Source organism: Uranotaenia lowii, chromosome 3 (assembly GCF_029784155.1).
Source record: "Uranotaenia lowii strain MFRU-FL chromosome 3, ASM2978415v1, whole genome shotgun sequence".
In the NCBI taxonomy this organism is placed as follows: Eukaryota; Metazoa; Arthropoda; class Insecta; order Diptera; family Culicidae; genus Uranotaenia; species Uranotaenia lowii.
Window position 1 is genome coordinate 247,958,692 of NC_073693.1, and position 20,445 is coordinate 247,979,136.

General features: G+C 36.4%; 1 protein-coding gene across 1 annotated transcript in view; it reads right to left on the reverse strand.

The window, feature by feature from the left end:
- The window catches only part of LOC129758344 (protein amalgam-like), a 654,575-nt gene that overhangs the window by 104,768 nt on the left and 529,362 nt on the right, over nucleotides 1-20,445 (reverse strand). The window contains exon 5 of the mRNA XM_055755849.1: nucleotides 19,630-19,887. Within this exon, the coding sequence (XP_055611824.1) occupies nucleotides 19,630-19,887 (258 nt within the window). The remainder of the gene's footprint in view (nucleotides 1-19,629; nucleotides 19,888-20,445) is intronic.

A 20,445-nucleotide genomic window follows, 5' to 3' on the forward strand; every position in this document is an offset into this window, starting at 1 on the left:
GTAAGTTTAATACAATCTTTTCATCTGGTATATTTGTTTGAATAATTCTGTTGTTTCTGTGTTATACCTTTATAAATGTTTGCTGGGTTGTTATAAACAAAAATTCACCTTAATGTGAAACTATCAGTACGAATTTGTCTAAAACAAATTTGCGAAACACACTTGCAAAAATGGCTACCCGCATCCGACAAACACTTTTCGCGATCAACGAGTTGTAATGCAAACAAGAGCACATATTATTTTTTTTTTTGGCAAAATTTTAGTAGATGGATTTTGGTATCCTTTGTACACTGAGGGAAATTCATACCATATTTATTCGAGACAATTATTAAAAATCTATAAACCATATGTAAACATATTTATAAATATATTTATCTTTGATTGTTGTGACAAATATTGAAGATGTATAAATCATGTTTCTAAATGTTTTTACTGTTGATGCCCTGAACACGCTTAGTGGTGCTTGTAAACAATTCTTGTATTCCTGCTTTTATTTATTGCTCTTAGTGTTACATCAACCCTATACAGAACCAAAAATTTCCCATTATGTATTATCACTTTTACAGCAATCCATAGCACCGTTAAACTGAAAATTAATTAATAAATGTTTTGGTTTGATTCTATTAAATGAGCAGTTTTTTTTTCGTTTTCAATATTTCTCAGTGTCGTTGTTCGTAGCAGGAGATGGATTTGGGTACAGAAAATTAAGTTGTCAAAAAAAATCTATGGATGTGTTCGTGCGAATTTTTCTGAAAAAGGTTGCCAGAGATATATATATATATACTAGCTGACCCGGTGTGCTTTGCTACACCTTTCAAAAACAAATGTTATTTTCAGAAACTTTTCAGATTTTTATTGTATTGTTGGCATTATTTTAAATCAAATAACAACATAATTCATAAGCAACCGCTTTAAAATGAGAACTACAGCTGGAGTTTCGAATTGCAATACAAAGAAGACTTAAACAAATTGTCTGAATCTGGATGTGAATTTGTGTTAAAAATATGATAATTTTGATCTGTTTCTTTAAGCTTCGCCCTGAAAAAGGAGGGTCTCAAATTATTCTTACGCAAACAATCTAACTTATGAAATCTGGTTGTTTTTGCTTCATATGTTCTAAAACCTGATAAGAGAGCCCCCCTGTCCTCCCTTTCACCCCCTGCTAAATGGAGGACGGGATCTTTAATAACTATACCCATTTTTTTCGTTCCCCAAAATCCTCTTATATCATATATAGTTCCATTGGTTGATAAGTTTTAGAGCTTTACAACAAAATTTATATGGAGCCCCCTCCTTTCTTCCCATCTAAACACGGTAAAGCGTAAGAGTCTATAACAATCGTAGAAACATATCTCGTAACCAAGTACCTTTCCATGCCATATTTGTTTCCATTGGTTGGCTTCGTTAGCATAAATTGAGAACTTATGCTAACAAAATTGTATTGGGCTCACCTCCCTCCTCCTATGTACCTACTCACTGAAAGGAGGATGGTGTGTCAGATAATCATAGAATCATACCAAAATGAATTTTTAAGTTAAGTTTTGTCCATTTCTCGGATTTTGTAAAAAAAAAGTTAAATGCATTCCTCTTCCCTTCCTATATTCCCAATTCTATCCTCCTACTGCAAGAAAGGAATCGTTTCACATAGGAAAATTTCTAGTATTAAAATACCATCCCATGCCAAATTTGGTTTTATTTGCGTTGTAACTTATTGGGTTATACAAAAATTTGAAAGGAAGTACCATCCCCCCTTCCGTTCTCCCCATTGAATGGGGGGGTGAAAACTTAATATTCCTAAACATATTTTTCGTATTCAAATACTTTATGATGCCAAATTTGGTATCATTTGCACGATTTATCCTCAAGTTATGCAAAAAAATTGTATGGAAGCCCCTTTTTCCCCCTTTATATCTTTCCGCTGAGAAAAGGTGGGGCTTCAATTTATTATAAAAACATTTCTCGTCTCCAAATACCCTCACATGCCAAATATGGTTCAATTTTCTCGATCAGCTCTTCAATTATACTGAAAATTGAAAGGAAGACCTGAGAAGTGAGGGATACCAAATATTCATAGAAGCATTTTTCGTACCCAAATATCGTTCCACGCCAAATTTGGTTCCATTTGCGGTTGTAGTTCTCGAGTTATGCAGTAAAAATTGTATGAAACTCCCCTTCCTCTTTCCTTACTCCCCGCTGGAAGAAGGAAGGGGTCTCAAACAATCATTAGAACATGTCACATTCCCAAATACCCGCCCATGCCAAATTTGGTTCCATTAGCTTAATAAGTTTTTGAGTTATGTAATAAATTATAAAAGAGGCCCCTCCCCCCTTTATTTCTCCCAACTGGAAAGAGGGAGGGGTCTCAAATAATCATAGAAATATTTTTCGTATCCAAATACCCTTCCATGCTAAATTTGATTCCATTTGCTTTATTAGTTTTTGAGTTATGTGAAAAATTATGAAAGAGACCCCCCCCCCTTTCTACTGGAAAGAGGGAGGGGTCTCGAATAACCATTGAATTATTTTTCGTATCCAAATACCTTCCCATGCCAAATTTGGTTCGAATATCTTGATTAGTTTTCGAGTTGTATGATAAATTGTAAGGTAGCCCCCCTCCCCCCTTCCTATCACCCCATTGAAAGGAGGGAGGGGTACCTAATATTCATAGAAATATTCTTTGTTCCCAAATACCACCCCATGCCAAATTTGATACCATTTACTTGATGCGTTCTCGATTTATGCGAAAAATTGACTTTTGCTTGGGAGGCCCCTCCCCCCCTTCATGAGAAAGGGAGGGGTCTCAAACCATAATAGGAACCTTCCCCTGCCTCCAATACCCCCACCTACCAAGTTTCACGCAAATCGGTTCAGTAGTTTCCGAGTCTATAGGGAACAGACAGACAGACAGACAGACAGACAGACAGACAGACAGACAGACAGACAGAAATTCATTTTTATATATATAGATATATATATATATATATATATATATATATATATATATATATATATATATATATATATATATATATATATATATATATATATATATATATATATATATATATATATATATATATATATATATATATATATCTATATATATAAAAATGAATTTCTGTCTGTCTGTCTGTATATATATATATATATATATATATATATATATATATATATATATATATATATATATATATATATATATATATATATATATATATATATATATATATATATATATATATATATATATATATATATATATATATATATATATATATATATATATATCTATATATATAAAAATGAATTTCTGTCTGTCTGTCTGTCTGTCTGTCTGTCTGTCTGTCTGTCTGTCTGTCTGTTCCCTATAGACTCGAAAACTACCGAACCGATTTGCGTGAAACTTGGCAGATGGGAGTATTGGAGGCCGGGGAAGGTTCCTATAATAGTTTGGGACCCCTCCCTCTTCCTGGAAGGGGGGAGGGGGTCATATAAATAAAAGTGATTAGTCGTCATAACTCGAGAACTGATAATGCAAATGAAACCAAATTTGGCATGGGAGTGTATTTTGGTATGAGTAATGATTCTATGATGGTTTGGTACCCCTCCCTCCTTCCAGTGGGAAGATAGGAAAGGGGAGGGGGCCTACCTTACAATTTTTTACATATCTGGAGAACTAATCAAGCAAATGGAACCAAATGTGGCATGGAAGGGAAGTGGAATACGAGAAATCGTTCTATGATTATTTCAGACCCCTCCCCCTTTCCAGTGGAAATTCAGGAAAGAGAGGAGGGGTCTTTATCTCATTTTGTATTACATAACTTGAAAACTATTCGAACAAATGAAACCAAACTTGGCTTGGAAGGGTATTTGGGAACGATAAATAGTTCTATGAATATTTGGTACCCCTCCCTCCTTCCAGTGTGGAGATAGAAAGTGGGGAGGGGGCTCCTTTACAATTTTCAGAATTACTGGAAAACTAATCAAGCAAAATAAAACAAATTCGGCATTGAAGGGTATTAAGGGTAGAAATGATTCTATGATATTTTGAGAACCCTCCTTTATTCCAGTTGGAAAATCTTAAGGGGGGTGCTTTCTTACAATTTTTTACATTACTCGGGAAATTACCCAGGAAATGGAACGAAATTTGGATAGGAAGGAGAAAGGGGGGCTCCTTTACAAATTTTCGCATTATTCGAAAACTAATAGAGCAAATGGAAATAATTTTGGCATAGGAAAGCATTTGGATACGTAAAACGGTTATATGCTTATTTCAGACTCCTTTTTCCTTCAATTGGGGATACAGTTAGGAAAGACGAGAGCTCATATACGATTGTTTTGCATAAACCAAAAACTTATCTGACAAATGGAACGAAATATGACATGGGAACAATCATACCATCGAGCAAATGGGACAGAATTTGGCATGGGAGTGTATTTTTATATACGAAATGTTTAATCTTGATCCCCTCCTTCTAGGTAGGGGATACGTAGGGCTCCAAAAGAAATTGTATAGGATAACTCGACAACTAATTAAGCAAACGAAACCAAATTTGGCATAAGAGAGTATTCGAGCCCAAGAAATGTTTTTTCCCGTGGTTTAGCAACTCTTCCCTCCATTTAGTTGAACGATAAAAAGTGGGAAGAAGGTCACTCATACATTTTATTTTTAATATTTCGATATCTAATCGAAAAAATGGAATCAAATTTGTATGGGAGCATATTTGTGTACGGGAAATGTTTCTTTGATGGTTTGAGACACCCTTCTCTTGCCAAAGGGGAGATATAAAATAGGGAGAGGGTCACCCATTTTTTGAATAACTCGAGAACTTATCGAAAATGGAACCGTATATGACATGGAATTGTATTTGTATACAAGAAGTGGTTTTCGGATTTATAAGACCCTCCTTCATTCCATTAGGGATTAAGGAATGGGGGAGGTGGTCACTCTCACAATTTGTATAATAATTCGAGAACGAATAGGTAAAAAATGTGCCCCTTGACGTTGTTTTGCTACAACAAAGGTTTCTATGATAGTTTGAAACCTTTTGCACATCAAAAAGGTACAACGAAGAATTCATATACCACAAAAATATTTTGGCATAAGCTATGAACTTATGAAGCTAAGTAATCCAGAGTGATAAAAAGAATTAAAACACGGTTTTAAAATAAAATTAATAAACATTTAAAAAAAATGCAATTAAAAAAAACATTTTAATAATTTTGAAATTGAATCTTAAAATTTTGAGCAAATTATTTAAAAGTTAACAACTAAGTACCACAAATTTCAGTAACTTCTGGAAGGTGTAGCAAAGCACACCGGGTCAGCTAGTATACATATATATATATATATATATATATATATATATATATATATATATATATATATATATATATATATATATATATATATATATATATATATATATATATATATATATATATATATATATATATATATATATATATATATATATATATATATATATATATATATATATATATATATATATATATATATATATATATATATATATATATCTGGCAACCTTTTTCAGAAAAATTCGCACGAACACATCCATAGATTTTTTTTGACAACTTAATTTTCTGTACCCAAATCCATCTCCTGCTACGAACAACGACACTGAGAAATATTGAAAACGAAAAAAAAACTGCTCATTTAATAGAATCAAACCAAAACATTTATTAATTAATTTTCAGTTTAACGGTGCTATGGATTGCTGTAAAAGTGATAATACATAATGGGAAATTTTTGGTACTGTATAGGGTTGATGTAACACTAAGAGCAATAAATAAAAGCAGGAATACAAGAATTGTTTACAAGCACCACTAAGCGTGTTCAGGGCATCAACAGTAAAAACATTTAGAAACATGATTTATACATCTTCAATATTTGTCACAACAATCAAAGATAAATATATTTATAAATATGTTTACATATGGTTTATAGATTTTTAATAATTGTCTCGAATAAATATGGTATGAATTTCCCTCAGTGTACAAAGGATACCAAAATCCATCTACTAAAATTTTGCCAAAAAAAAAAATAATATGTGCTCTTGTTTGCATTACAACTCGTTGATCGCGAAAAGTGTTTGTCGGATGCGGGTAGCCATTTTTGCAAGTGTGTTTCGCAAATTTGTTTTAGACAAATTCGTACTGATAGTTTCACATTAAGGTGAATTTTTGTTTATAACAACCCAGCAAACATTTATAAAGGTATAACACAGAAACAACAGAATTATTCAAACAAATATACCAGATGAAAAGATTGTATTAAACTTACCTAAATAGCATATAGCTACAAAATTGGAGGCGATATATCTACAATGACAAGATTCCAACGATTCGATTTTCCCACAAAAAGCAAAATAAACGAAAAAAAATTTCCCCGACCGAGATTTGAACTCCAGTCCTTCGAGTTGGCTGTCCGATATCTTACCACGATGCCAACTCATCAACTGATATGATCCTCGCTAGAGCTCTATGGGTGAGATTCTCTTTTTATGAGAGGAGACCGGTAAGAGTGTTAATTGAAGGACCGCCCATTTATCGTAAATCAGTTCACTCAAATCGTAAATGTTGAATTAGTATATTATCAACGTTTTGGAGACATATTTACGAATTGACTAAACTGCTATCCGATTCCACTTTTTTTAGGCAAAGCTTGTCGTAAATGAATGATGGAAAATCACTCAATACCAACGTGTTTACGATAGTAATTGGAAATGTCTTAATATTCGATTTGGATTATCATTTCTATTACGATTTCATGTTAGCTGGGAATACAGGTAGGATGACTTTTACTTTATTCAGCATAAATTAACTAGAACTGAATTGAATTGTGGCAATGTTTGGTAATTTCGTTTTGCTTCGTCATTTTAAAGATTTTTTTTGTTTTCGTATTATATTTTTTGATTGTTCTCGCTCTAATAGTTTCAGCCACATAAAATTTCAAAATTTTTGAAAAAAAATGATGAACGTACATGATTGTGTTTTATTTTTAGTAATGAGCGGATTATGGCATGAGACGGATGCATCAGTATCCAGTGATTCCGATGATGATCGTAGGAAGAATGCTGAGACAAAAAACCACAGTACACGGAAAGGCAAACTCCCACAACGGAAAGGCAAACTCCCAGGTCACGAAGCGAATGGCTGTCTGGAACATGGCCATTGATGGAATTTTACGGTTCGCTTCCGACTCATAAGCGCAAAGCCGAATGGATTCGTTTCCGGAATCAATTTGAGCGTATCGTCTCATGCAAGGCGCCTGTCGATCAGAATACAAACCTCACTGGAATGAAAATCTTCGCTGGTGACTATTTACTCAGTGTGATTGAGATGCAAGAGAAACTCATAGCTGAAGATTCATTAGATTGTTATGACGCCACTATGATTGCATTGGACAGTTATTTCAATCAAATTTGCGACGTCACCAAAGAAAGATTCAAGTTTCGCGAAATGCGCATGGCAGATTCTGAATCGTTTGCGGACTATGTACTGCGTTTGGAACACCAAGCAAAATTTTGCAGTTTTCCGAGGGAGCAGCATAATGAGGAGTTAGTTCAAGCATTGATGAGACGATCCATACCGAGCATTGCGAGCAAGCTCTATGAGATGTCAGGACTATTTGGGAATGATTTGGAGAAAATTATAGCTCATGGAAAACACTTGGATTTCATCCGTTCAGAAGCAGATGAAAAAGCAGTCTTTAAAACCCCTGATTCTGAGATCGAACCGAATAGTGGAATGTTACGACCGGTAAATGCTGTTTTCCATCGTCCGAGACAGACATATCGTGAAGGGCCCTATCGCCAGCGTGGTTATCAGGTGGGTCGTACATCTAATTTTAATCGGGAATATCGCAGGCCTGAGTACCAACATCGCTCAAATCAACAGGACTCTCGCCATGAAAAGGATTTTGAAAATAATCGTTTCACGTATAAGGACAGACAGATATACTCTTATGATTGTACACGATGTGGAGAAAACCATGAGCCACGTCAGTGCAAAGCGTTTTTCGTGAAATGTAAAGTGTGCTCCCACTGGGGTCACTACACCGAATTTTGCCGTACAGGAGGTAGAAACCGGATGTTTTCAACGTCGTCAAGGAATGAAGTCTACCCAAAGCAAACTCCAAACCACCGTGAGCCACTCAAAGATGAGATCGGCAAAATCAATCAGGTAGATACCACTGAAGAAAATTATTGATACTACAGAATCTGAAAGTTAATTGTTTTGTTTCCATTACTTATTTGTTTTGCAATAAATAATCTTAAATATAAATAAAATGTTGTTACTGCAAACATAATTATGTTTCATAAACCCATCTTATTTACTGTTTCAGTTACTTACTGGAAGTGATAAGTTTTTATCTTCGTATGATGATCCCAGAGTAATTGAGTGCACGATTGGAAGTGAAGTATTCAAGTTTTTAGTGGACTCTGGAGCTACAGTTAATACGATTACTAAAAATGGTTGGACCTACTTAAAGAAAAATTGTTCCAAAGTAATACAGGATGTAATCCCACATCCTGAGGAAGTCTTGAAAAGCTATGCAAGTCAGCATCCATTGGATGTGCTTTGCTCTTTCAGGGCATATATAGGTGTTCAAAACAGTTACCGACCCCTGCGACTAGCAAAATTTTTTGTTGTTGACGGAACACAACTATCATTGCTAAGTTACGAAACATCTTGTGAATTAGGTTTAATTCGCATCGGCGTCGACGTGAATGAATGTATTAATTTCGTCATACCGGCAGCTGACCACGAAAGCCTTCAGATTTTAGAATTCCCCAAAATTCCAAACGAAAGTATAAAGTTTCGCATGGATAGTTCGATTCAGCCAAAACAAATTATTCGATATAACATCCCCAGGGTTTTCGAAGAACCAACTAATGCTAGACTCAAGATGATGGAATCAAGAAGTATTATCGAGCGTGCTGACAAGGAAGACGAAATAATTTCTCACGTTTCACCTCTGGTCCTGGTCCCCAAAGGTGTTAATGATTTTCGCATAGTTGTAGACTATCGTGAGGTGAATAAATCTATTATAAGAGAACCATACCCGATGCCATCGTTGGAAAAACTTTGGGCCGAAATTCCAAATCAGGGTGGAAGAATGTTTTTTACAAAACTTGACCTCAAAGATGCCTATTTTCATCTTGAGCTTCACCGGGACGTCCGACACATTACGACGTTTATGACAGCCAATGGACTAATGCGTTTTAAAAGGTTACCGTTTGGTCTGTCATGTGCGCCAGAGCTTTTTCAGCGGATTATGGAGAAGATCTTGCTGAAATGTAGAAATGTTATCGTGTACCTTGATGATCTGCTGATCTACGTATCGAACTTGGCCCAACTACAATTTTTAGTAGCGGAAATCAAAAAGGTCCTTAATGCAAACAATTTGACAATAAATGAAGAAAAGTCAATGTACAACCAAACTACAATTAATTTTCTCGGATTTCAAATCGACGGGACTGGTATTTTGCCAGAAGCTGAGAAGATTTCCGACATTAAATTCTTCAGAAGACCAAATGATCAATCAGAGCTGTGTAGTTTTCTTGGTATGTTGACGTTCGTAAGCCCATTTATAAAGCATTTCTCACATAAAACAAAGCCTCTGCGTGACTTGCTTACAGTAAGAACCAAATTTGATTGGCGCGATGAGCACCAGAAAGCTTTCGATGAATTAAAGCTGGCCGTTGAAGAAAATATGATTAAACGAGGATTTTTCAGTGTCCATGACGATACATTGCTTTATACAGATGCCTCTCCTTGGGGACTCGGTGCCGTTCTGGTACAGGTGGATACTATTTCAAAAGAAAAGCGTATTATCGCGTGTGCTTCGAAAAGCTTGACAATTGCCGAGAGTAAGTATCCACAACTTCACCGTGAGGCGCTTGCTATTATATGGGCAATGGAACGATTTGCATACTACCTTCTTGGACGGCGGTTCATTTTACGATCTGACAGCGAAGCATTAATGTTTATGATAAAAACCAAAGATCGAAAAGACATGGGCAAACGAATAATGTCTAGAGCGGATGGCTGGTTTTTGAGAATGAACCATTACGATTTCGATTTTGAACATGTTTCTGGAGACAGTAACATAGCAGATGCGGCTTCTAGAATATGTATGCATAAGGAAGATCCTGAGTTTGGCAAAACTAAAGAGCCACACGAACTGTGTTCCGTTTCAGCTGATACTAATGTACTGAGTCATCAACTACTAGCTTTAACGAATAGTCAGGTTAAGCAAGAACTGCCCGTCGATGACGAGCTACAAACAGTGATTAAATATCTAAACGTTCCTGAAAAATGGCCCGATGAAATTTTGAAGTACCAGGCGTTTCAAGGAAATATGTATATGCAGGGAGATTTGCTGATGAAAGACGAAAAACTTGTATTACCATCAACACTACGTACTATAGCACTTAAATTAGCACATCTAAGCCACCCTGGTACCTTAGACAAGGTCTTTGGTGGTTGGGAATGGATAAAACCGTAGAAGAATATGTGAAGAGTTGTCCCGAATGCCAGCTGGTAACATCCACCAGCCATCCTCAGCCAATAACATTAACCGAACTTCCTCAGAATCCTTGGGACTATGTGTCCATGGATTTCGCATCGGCCTCCGACGTTCTTAATTGGAAAGCGTTGGTACTAACGGACAATTACTCCAGATTCCTTGTCGCTATTCCGATGGACAAAACTGATGCCGAATCTGTGAAGAAGGCATTAACACGATTGTTCAAAGTTTACTACATACCGAAGAAGCTGAAGGCGGATAACGGGCCACCTTTCAACAGCGCAGATTTAAAATCCTGGCTAGAAAATGTATGGGGCATAAAATTGATTCATAGCACGCCTCTTAATCCGACCGTAAATGGATTGGTTGAAAGAAGCATGCAAGGTAACAAAAAAAATGTAGATATAGGAATTTCTTCCTCAGATTTGTAAGAAATTTTTCATCCAACTCAATCATTCTCTTTTTGTATTTTCTTTTTCAGGAATCAACAAAATTGCTACGATTGCGAGACTGGGAAAGCAAAATTGGAAAGACGCTCTGGCAGACTATGTAGTTGCGTATAACTCTTGGCCACACCACGTAACTAAAATCCCACCTGCAGAGCTTATGTTTGGGAGAGCAATTAGATGGCTATTACCGAACTCACGCACGGATTCGCGACAAGTTGCAGACGAAGAACTTCGAGATAGAGACCAAATTGCTAAATTCGTGCGAAATGAGAGAGAGGATCGTAAAAGAGGAGCCCAGCACTCTGATATAAAAATCGGGGACATCGTATTGGTTGAACAATCTAAGCGAGATAAGGCGGAACCATTTTACAAGAATATATTTTACAAGGTCATTCAAGTAACAGGAGCAGGCCGCGCTACCATAAAGGACATGGGTACAGGTAGAATATCAGAGCGGAACGTGAAGGCTTTGAAGAAGTTTGTCGAAGGAAAGGAGGTTGGAGAAAATATTGAGATATCTGGAGAACGAACACATCAGAAGGAGCCTGATGGAATGGATCAAGAAAGTGTAATCAAGGATGTTGTTGAATCAGATTCAACATCACAAACTGAAAACCAACGTTACCAACCATGCGATTCAGACGACAACTGCAAGAAGAGACATCTGGAAACAAAAACAGGAACTACGAAACGTCGTCTCATTAAGCGACCGGAGAGATATTTGAATACAGCTAGTGTTGAATAAAATTTGTTTGATCCATTGTAAGGGGAGAATGTGGGGTTTTGAGATGAGCATGTATGTGGGGTTGAGTTTTAGAGTGGAAGCTGGTAAATAAAGGACGATGTGGTCTTGTAGTCCCTAAGTATTTGGACGAGGTTATTGTGTAATAAAAACGGAAATATCACAACGGCCAGATATTTAAAATCTCTTTTATCGCGATCCAGTGAACTTCACCGCGATAGGAATCGAAACGCGAAAACAATGATTACCGACAGTATTGGGTTAGGCATATCAATCGCAACCCGACCCTCTAGCATTAGTGCGTGAAAATCCATCGAACACGGAACCAGTTAATTACTAACTAGGATTATAGCTCCAACGATAATGGGATAGTAGTTACCTACAACTTTATTCGACTTGTTCTATTTCTGGGAACAATATGGACGTAACCGATTTGGTTTTTAAATATTTAAATAATAAAATATTTAAAAAAGTATCGTATCTGAGCAATTTGAAAAATTTTCTACATGAAGTGACATAAGAAAACCCTAAAAATATAGACGATAGTCCTTTTGGGACAAAAAAATCTCAAGTTAATCTGAATGATAAGCTTCCCAATTTTCATTCGTCAACGTTCCGGAGACACCAAAGTGTTATTTTATCGTTCAATTTTCGATGTGCCTGACTCGCTCGCTCGCTTCTTAACTGGCTAACGATCTGGACACGTGTCAGATAATAGGACTGTCAGCTGTGGGACACTTTCGTGTGTCTCGTGTGAAGTTGCATCGGGGCGTTTCCTGCAAGAAATACAAACACACACACACATACACGTGCCCCTTCCGGGCTTCGAATAACGACAGCTGCCCGGATCCGGAAGCTCATGCATACTAAACGATTTTTAAAACCGGTTCACATTTGGTCCAGCAGCCTGCCATCAACGTCATCAGCAAGCAGGAACGATCATTTCATTCTTCTGGCCTGATGCTAGAGCTCATGGCTTCCGTTTTTGACATCATCAGCCAAAAGATGTGCAAAAGCTAGGTTATATCGCCCTGCTGAATTTCACCCTTTATAAGGGAAGGGAGTATACGTGAAGAGAAAAAATCCGTTCACCCCGAAATTCCATTCGGTAGGATTAGGGCAGCGAGGAAAAAAGATCATTTCCATCCACTCGCTCGCAGAATAATTAAGTAAGCAGGGCAAAAGTGAAATGGAGAAAGTTAAGAATACCTCTGGGAAAGAGAGATCGAAAATGAAGAAAAAAAAATCCGGAAACGAAATAGCTTCGGCAGCTTCCCGTAGTTCCAGTAGATTGGTGGTGAACTTCATTTTGGAATGAGCAGGAAATTGTCGACTAATTTTCCCCGGTCAAACATCGCAGCACATAATTCATTGCAAAGCTGTCGGGTATTAACGCTTTCGCCAAGTGGAGGACGGTTCTTGAAAAAAAAAATTATTTCCTTTCCATTCCCTATGAATATTCAAAAGATTAACCCAGATTGAAGGGAACGTTTGCAGTTTTTGCTTCCATCTGTAAATCATAAACAGTTCTTCGTTTTCATTAATTCCCTTGGGCGCACTTCGCATTTGAATTCAACTTATTTTATTTTAGAAGAAATGGCATTGTGAAAAAATAATTTGCACATTCCATCAGTCATTTTTTCATCGTAATTCCAAGCACAAACCAGTTGTGGATCCATTAGTTCTTTTTAAGTTAAAATGACATTGTTATTCTGAATAAATGGTAAGTTTTTTTTATGAACTTTCAAATTATTTGATAATTTTAACACATTTTTTTGTTAGCTGTTCAGTGTGTTGACCAGCGAAAAGGATAAGTTCAATGGACCGGGTGCGGTAGAATGACTGTTGAAACCGGGCGTTAATGTGCTGCTTATGGTGATCATGAAGTAATTAAAAAAATACCCAGAAAAGAAATTGAACGTTTTATATCAATTATCTTGATATTTTCTCATCAAACGTGAAATTTTCTGTTCCCATGAGTTTTATGAAAAGCAACAACCCCGCCTTGAAGCAGGTGTTCATCTGAAGAATTAATTTGCTTCATAAAACAATATTATGAATTTCATAGATTTTTCTTATGCTGCCACTTTATAAGATAATCATAAGATAAGATTTCTGAGATCCGAAAATTATTTCCGAACTGTAGGCCAACGTTATCTTACAATATTGTAGAACATAAAAATTTATGAAACTTTGATGAAAACACCAAAAACTTATCTCTTGCACTAAAAGTTTTTGTTTGTTTGTTTATTTATTACAGTAGCGTAAGGTCTTCACCTTTTTATTTACTACATACGGTTTTCTAATTCTGATTTCTTCACTGTAGAGATAAAGACCAGTAGGTTCAATAAATAAATATTAAACTATTATAATTTGTATAAAATTAACATTCATGAAATATTCCTATCAAAGAATTATAAATGTTTTCAGAATTAAAACTTATCGATTGCTACGATTTGTTTTCCCGTTTGCTTCTTGCCCTTCGCTACCCTTGATTTGCTGAATTCCCTTTTAGAATTCCCCTTCGATGTTTCATCTTTTTGATTGATTCTGATTGGTCGAAGCATGAAAGCCGATGAAGCATGAAAGCTATATAAGAAACTAACAAGCTTTTAGGTATTAGAAGAGATGGGGACATAATGGCCACCTTAAGGAAAACGCTTATTTAACCATAGAGAACAGCTGTAATATGTGAATTACATCATTGTTTCGTGTTCAGGCACTCAAATAGTCAACTGCATAATTGGATGAAACTTGAAAAAGTAGATAAAAACGTTTAAAAATGCATTTTAAAAATTTTTGCCGAAAGCTGAAAACCAGTCACTGTAGAGGTATAATGAGAAACCCCCCGAGGCAATATGAGCACCATTAATGAAGCCATAATGAGCGTTTTCTGCCGGGAATTCTAGCAGCAAATTCGACTCGATGAAGTCAATTGAGTAATAGAGCTACAGCTTGACTTGTATCGTCTGATGATTTGGCCTATTGGTAAGGTGTCGGAGAGGTAATCAGTAGGCTCGAGTTCGATTCCTGGTCGAGGTGATATTTTTTTTTCATTTATCATTCATGATCATGATTGCACTAAACGGTGAGGCGTAGATTCATCGAACAAAGCAATAACAAAATAATCTAGGTCTGTTTGTAGAATTCAAAGAATGAACACATGCTCATATATTATGTTTCTGGTGTTTTGTTTGACGGATGATGCTTTGATGCTATTAGCCTTATAATGTAACAATAAAAAAAAATCAATCATGAATGGTATGTGCAAAAAAAAAATCCCCTCGAACAGGAATCGAACTCGAGTCTACTGATTAACTCTCCGACACCTTACCAATAGGCCAAATCGACAGACGAAACAAGCCAATTATTCAGTTGACTTCATCGAGTTGAATTCGCTGCTAGATTCCCCGGCAGAAAATGCTCATTATGCCTTCATTGAAAGTGCTCTATTCGCCTCTAGTGAACAAATTAAAGTAAAAAAGCGTTTAAAAATTGATTAAAGTGAAAAATCAAAAATTTTATGATGTTGAAAATTGAGAAACAATGTGTAGATCATGTTGCAGTGCGTACATTCCAGATCAAAATGATTTAAAGGACATAAAAGCTTATTTGGTGGTGCTCAAAAATTATAATATTTTAGTCACTTAAGAACCTAGCTGGTTATTATTTAATATTTCTGTAAAGATGAGAAGGATATTTACATATTTTTTTGGTGAAAAATTAATACTATGGATAGTACGCAACAAATCCTTATGAAATTTTTTTTAAGAAAATACGTACTTATGTAGAAATAAGGAGTGTGTCATATGTTTGAGAACCACTGATAATAAACAGAACCATAAAATAACGTAAAGGCCATCCGCCTCAAAAATGCTTCATAACCAAAAAGCAAAACAAAGAATTCAATTGCAAACATATGTAACAGTGCAATGGCACAAGAGCTATCGCCGATTCCTCTATTAGTCACCTACCGCATAGGTTCCGTTCTCGGGTGCATTCAAACTAAAGGGTTTCGAATTACACCATCGAGCCGGGCCAATACCATCCAAATTTCTCTGACCTTGCAATTTGGTAAATGGTTCTCCAGCCGTCTCTTTTTCTCTTACTATTAAGATAGATAAGCAAACATTGTACGAATCATATATAAGTAAGAATCTTTCACTAAATAAATCTCACTTCAAACTTACTTCTTGGCATGCATCTTACTGTGAGTCAATAGGTCCGTTCTGGTGGATACCTCTTTGGTCCACCATAGTCCGGATACATATTCGTCTCCGAAAAAGACCTTCTCCAAGTGTAGTAATCCATAACCTGCAACAAGTGCTCATTATGCCCTGGGTGCTCGTTATGCCTTCATCTCCCCTACAAAAAAGCAACCCCTTCCAAAATATACTAAATTGAATGAAAAAACTGATCAAAGTTCCCCCAGTTTACGGTACGTAAGTTGTGGTAGGATTATCGGAAGAACAATCTTAAGAAAATTAATCGGTAAGCCATCTAATCCAGTTGCGTTGGATTTCACGTTCCAAACGGCGTTCACGACCTTCCACCATTCCACTGGATGAAATCCGAAAGCATATGAGTTTTCTGTCGATACATCCTGTTGCAGTCATTGGTAGTTTGATGAGATAAGAACATGCGATTAACATCATCAGGATCGTAATAACATTGGTGCGATGATTTTTCCTAGCCAACACCTAAACTTCGCACTCTGCTCCAAAGGTCAGTCGGATTGATATGGTTTTCCAGGTGATTTTCCATGTACTGCTTTTTGGATCTAGAAATGATCGTGTTAACTCGATTTCAAAGGGTTTTGAATATTTGTCGTCTTGCATCTTTGGATTCGAGTGGTGCTTTTACCCAGTCTTTATAAGCAAGACCCCTTTCTAATAAAGCCTTTCGAATGTCAGAATTAAACCACCTATTGGATTTCTGCCGTTTATTACATCGTCGTAGCGGTATACAAGTGTCATGAACACTCTTCAAATGCATCATTTATGACAACTTGTTTTCATGAAGTTGTAGTGGTCCTATGAAAATCAGTTGATATTCTTTTCATAATTTATCAAAATCATTCATTCAGCAATATTATAGATAATTGAAATGCGTGTAGAGGATAGATGAAATAAAAGAAAAAAGAGAATACATGAAATAACAGAAAAACTTAGCGATCAAAGAAAACACATTTATGTTCAAACAGTTTATAATATAACATCTAATAAGGTTTGCTAATTTATCGTGTACATAGAAAGCGTGCAAGAAATTTCAGAGTGTGCAAAGAAGAGCCAGTTGTTTCGCGACTATGGGAAAGTACAGATGCTTGGTATCTGTAGCAGTGTGCTTTATGAAGACGAAATTACCGGCGGATTCGACAATGCGCAACTTATTTTGAAAACCGATTACCACAATTTGTTTTTGTTTTGAAGTTATGAGGCAATATGTGTTGAAAAATGACTCATTTAGAGCTTCAATAACTTCAAATGGAGGTAGTCGAAAATTTTAATTGTTGATTGCAAAATAATTGTAACATACGATAAAAAGCAGTAAAATAACATAAACTTTCAAATGCAACCAACTACAAAATTATCAACTTGCTCATTTTTCAACACATATTGCCTCATAACTTCAAAACCGAAACAAATATTGATAATCCGTTTTCAACAAAAGATGCGCATTTTAACCATCCAAATTGTTGCTGAATAAATCGGTATCGAATTTTGAATACGGCGAATGCGCCAACATCACTCCCAAGCAACCAAAAGCCTAGTTAAAAAGATCGAACACAGCTTAATCAGCATAATCAATGTGCTGAAGTTCGTTTTATTCAGCCCAAAATTTAAGTTCTTATTGAAACTTTGAAGTTCCATTACGGATTTGAACGGCCTTTTATTCAGCCCACAAGTAAACGTTTAATCAACGAAAACAAGAAAATAATTCTCCTCTCCTCTCTTACTTTGGTCAGCCCATGTGGTGCTGCCGGTTTCTCGGCATCCATCTTTATTCCTCTTATCACCTCCCTCAATTGATCTTACTCAATTGCTTTTATTTTTAATTTTGTTCGATCCATGCCAGCACACACGTCAGTTCTGCTACACAACTTTTTGATTCGCTTACTCAAGCAATCAAATAACCTAATGGAAAAAATAAGTCCTGGTACCAGATTTGAATCCGATCCTTCGAGATGATAGCCAAGCACGCTGCCACGACACTTCCAAGAATACCAGCCCAGTAGCCCAGAAGGACAGCCAGCGGCCAGCACCAAAGATGCATGTTGATTATTACTAAGAAACATTACGAAACGGCATATAAATCAATCATCGGTTAAAATAATATCGGTTTAAAAAAAATGGAATTCCATGTTAATAACTGTTAAGCATAAATTAATACAAATTCATGAGTTGATGAGTTTATCTTGATATTTAATATTTGAATTGCTTCAACTGACTTTCATTGTGTGATTAATTCGTGTTAAGTAAATACAGTTGGACAAAATTTTATAAAGTCAAACTATTTACTCATTACAAAAACAATCATTTGCGAGTTAGCTTTAAGTTGTTCTGAGTTAAAGTTTTAATATAAATTATACATTCAAACAATTTCTAAGCTCAAAAAAATTATTGATTTATTATATGCCCTTTTGTGATGTTAGTTCACATCATATTCATGAAATGGCAGACATGTCTCAAAAAAGGCTATTTGAGGAACTTCTTGGAACTAGAAGTTCACTGAAGGCTATTTGAGACCTAATTTGTAGCTTTTATACTGTGTGGATGCGATTAACATGTCACAAAAAAAGCTATTTGAGGAACTTTTTGGAGCTTCAAGTCCATAGAAGGCTATTTGAGGAACCTTTTGTAACTTTCATGCTCACATTCGAGAAAATTAGGTACCAATTCCATTTGGAACCTTTGTTCAGTGAAATTCGAACTTTGGAGGCACGAGTTTAAGTAGATATATGACTTTTGGTTGCTTGGGCTGTTTCGAGAAAAACGCGTTCAAAGTTTGACAGCTCCATAAGCTCCCAGAAAAACTTTTATTGTGTTTTCTTTATTTCTCGAGAACCAAACTTCCTTCAATTAACGTTGTACATTTAAAATATAGGTCTTCAAACGTTATTTATCACCCAACTAATAACTCCATTTGTTCACATTTGGCGCATTCGCCCTATTCGAAAATTACTAGCGAAGTGATTTTGATAAATTATCACCATGAAAAGATATCAAGAAAAAACTAATTTTTTAAGGACCACTTCATGGACTAACTTCATGAAAACAAGTTTCATACAACTTTCTGTGCAACAGATAAATGTTTGGTGTTTTCGACAAAGTTTCATGAGTTATTATGTACTACAATATTGTAACATTTTGTAGGCCTCTATCCTATTAGGACATAATTTTTGGATCTAAGGAATCTTATGAACCGCCCTAAAAATTTTCCCGTCAAAATGACCACTTTTAGTTGCTGTAAAAGTTTGTCTAAGCCATCAAATGCATCAAACTTAAGGGCAAGACGCTAATAATTGTTTCCTGCTAAATTTCATTTCTGGACTACTGTGCAATGCAGCATTAATGACCCAACTCAAAACCCAAATCCATCAACTGGTTCTTAAAGTAGACTAAAATTATGCACCTTATGTTCTAGAACTTTAGTTGTAAATCAATATTTCTATGTTTTAATCGTGAAAACCTCATGGGAAGGAAAGGATTAAATAGTTATCGTTCCCACTTACTTTGGTGTATCTTATCTTTTTGTAGGGACCACAGTTATTTTCCCAATTTATAACTCATAATGATTTCCCGTTAAAAAACTCTCAACAGCTCAAAAAAAAAATCCCTCCGGTGAGTCGAGGGAATCCTACTTCCTAGGAAGGTACTTACCGGAACTGCTCGGCGAGCACGTGTAGTTGCCGGAATCGGCCGGAGTTGCCCTCGCGATGACCAGCTTGCTCGTCTTGGTTTGCCGCTCGGTGAGCACGCTGATGCCGCCCCGCTGCGAGTAATTAACCACCCGGCTGCCCTTGTACCAGTAGATGAAGGAGGGCGGGGCCGGAGACTGCAGGGCCACACAGGTCAGGTTGATATCGCTGCCGCTCTTGATGAACAGCTCCCCATTGCCGAGGATCTTCGCCCGTGAGACTGGAAGTGGGAAGAGAGACGGAAGGAGAAGCACGAATCAGAATTAATAGCATCAGACCACAAGTGCACAACCGAAAACCCAAACCACCCTTTCCTTACAGAATTCGGCCATGACTCATGAGAAAGTGCGAAGGGGGGGGGGGGGGACTCTGGTCTCGTGCCAATTTTCTGAACAAACGGGAAAATGAAGTACGATGATTGTTATCAGCTTCTGTATGGAATGTTTGCTTTCCATTTGTTGGGTTCCGCAGAGTGTTGTATAGGCAATATTTGCTCAGGAAGGGTAATATTTTTGAATGGTTTATGTGCTAAATAACGTGGCTCCTGGTTTGGGAAGGAAGGTACACAAATGTCTGCGTCGTCGTCGGAAGAGTAAGTAACTTGGTCCTATCTGGAATCGGATCGGCAGCAGCATACTAATTAAATGGCACTAGCATTTTTCGAACCATACTCATAAAAATACGCAATAAATGATTTCCATTGCTGTTTACTGGTATTTATTTTCTGCTTTTGATCATTGACGTCAAGAATTGCGCCAAGTAAAATAGAAGTTCAGGA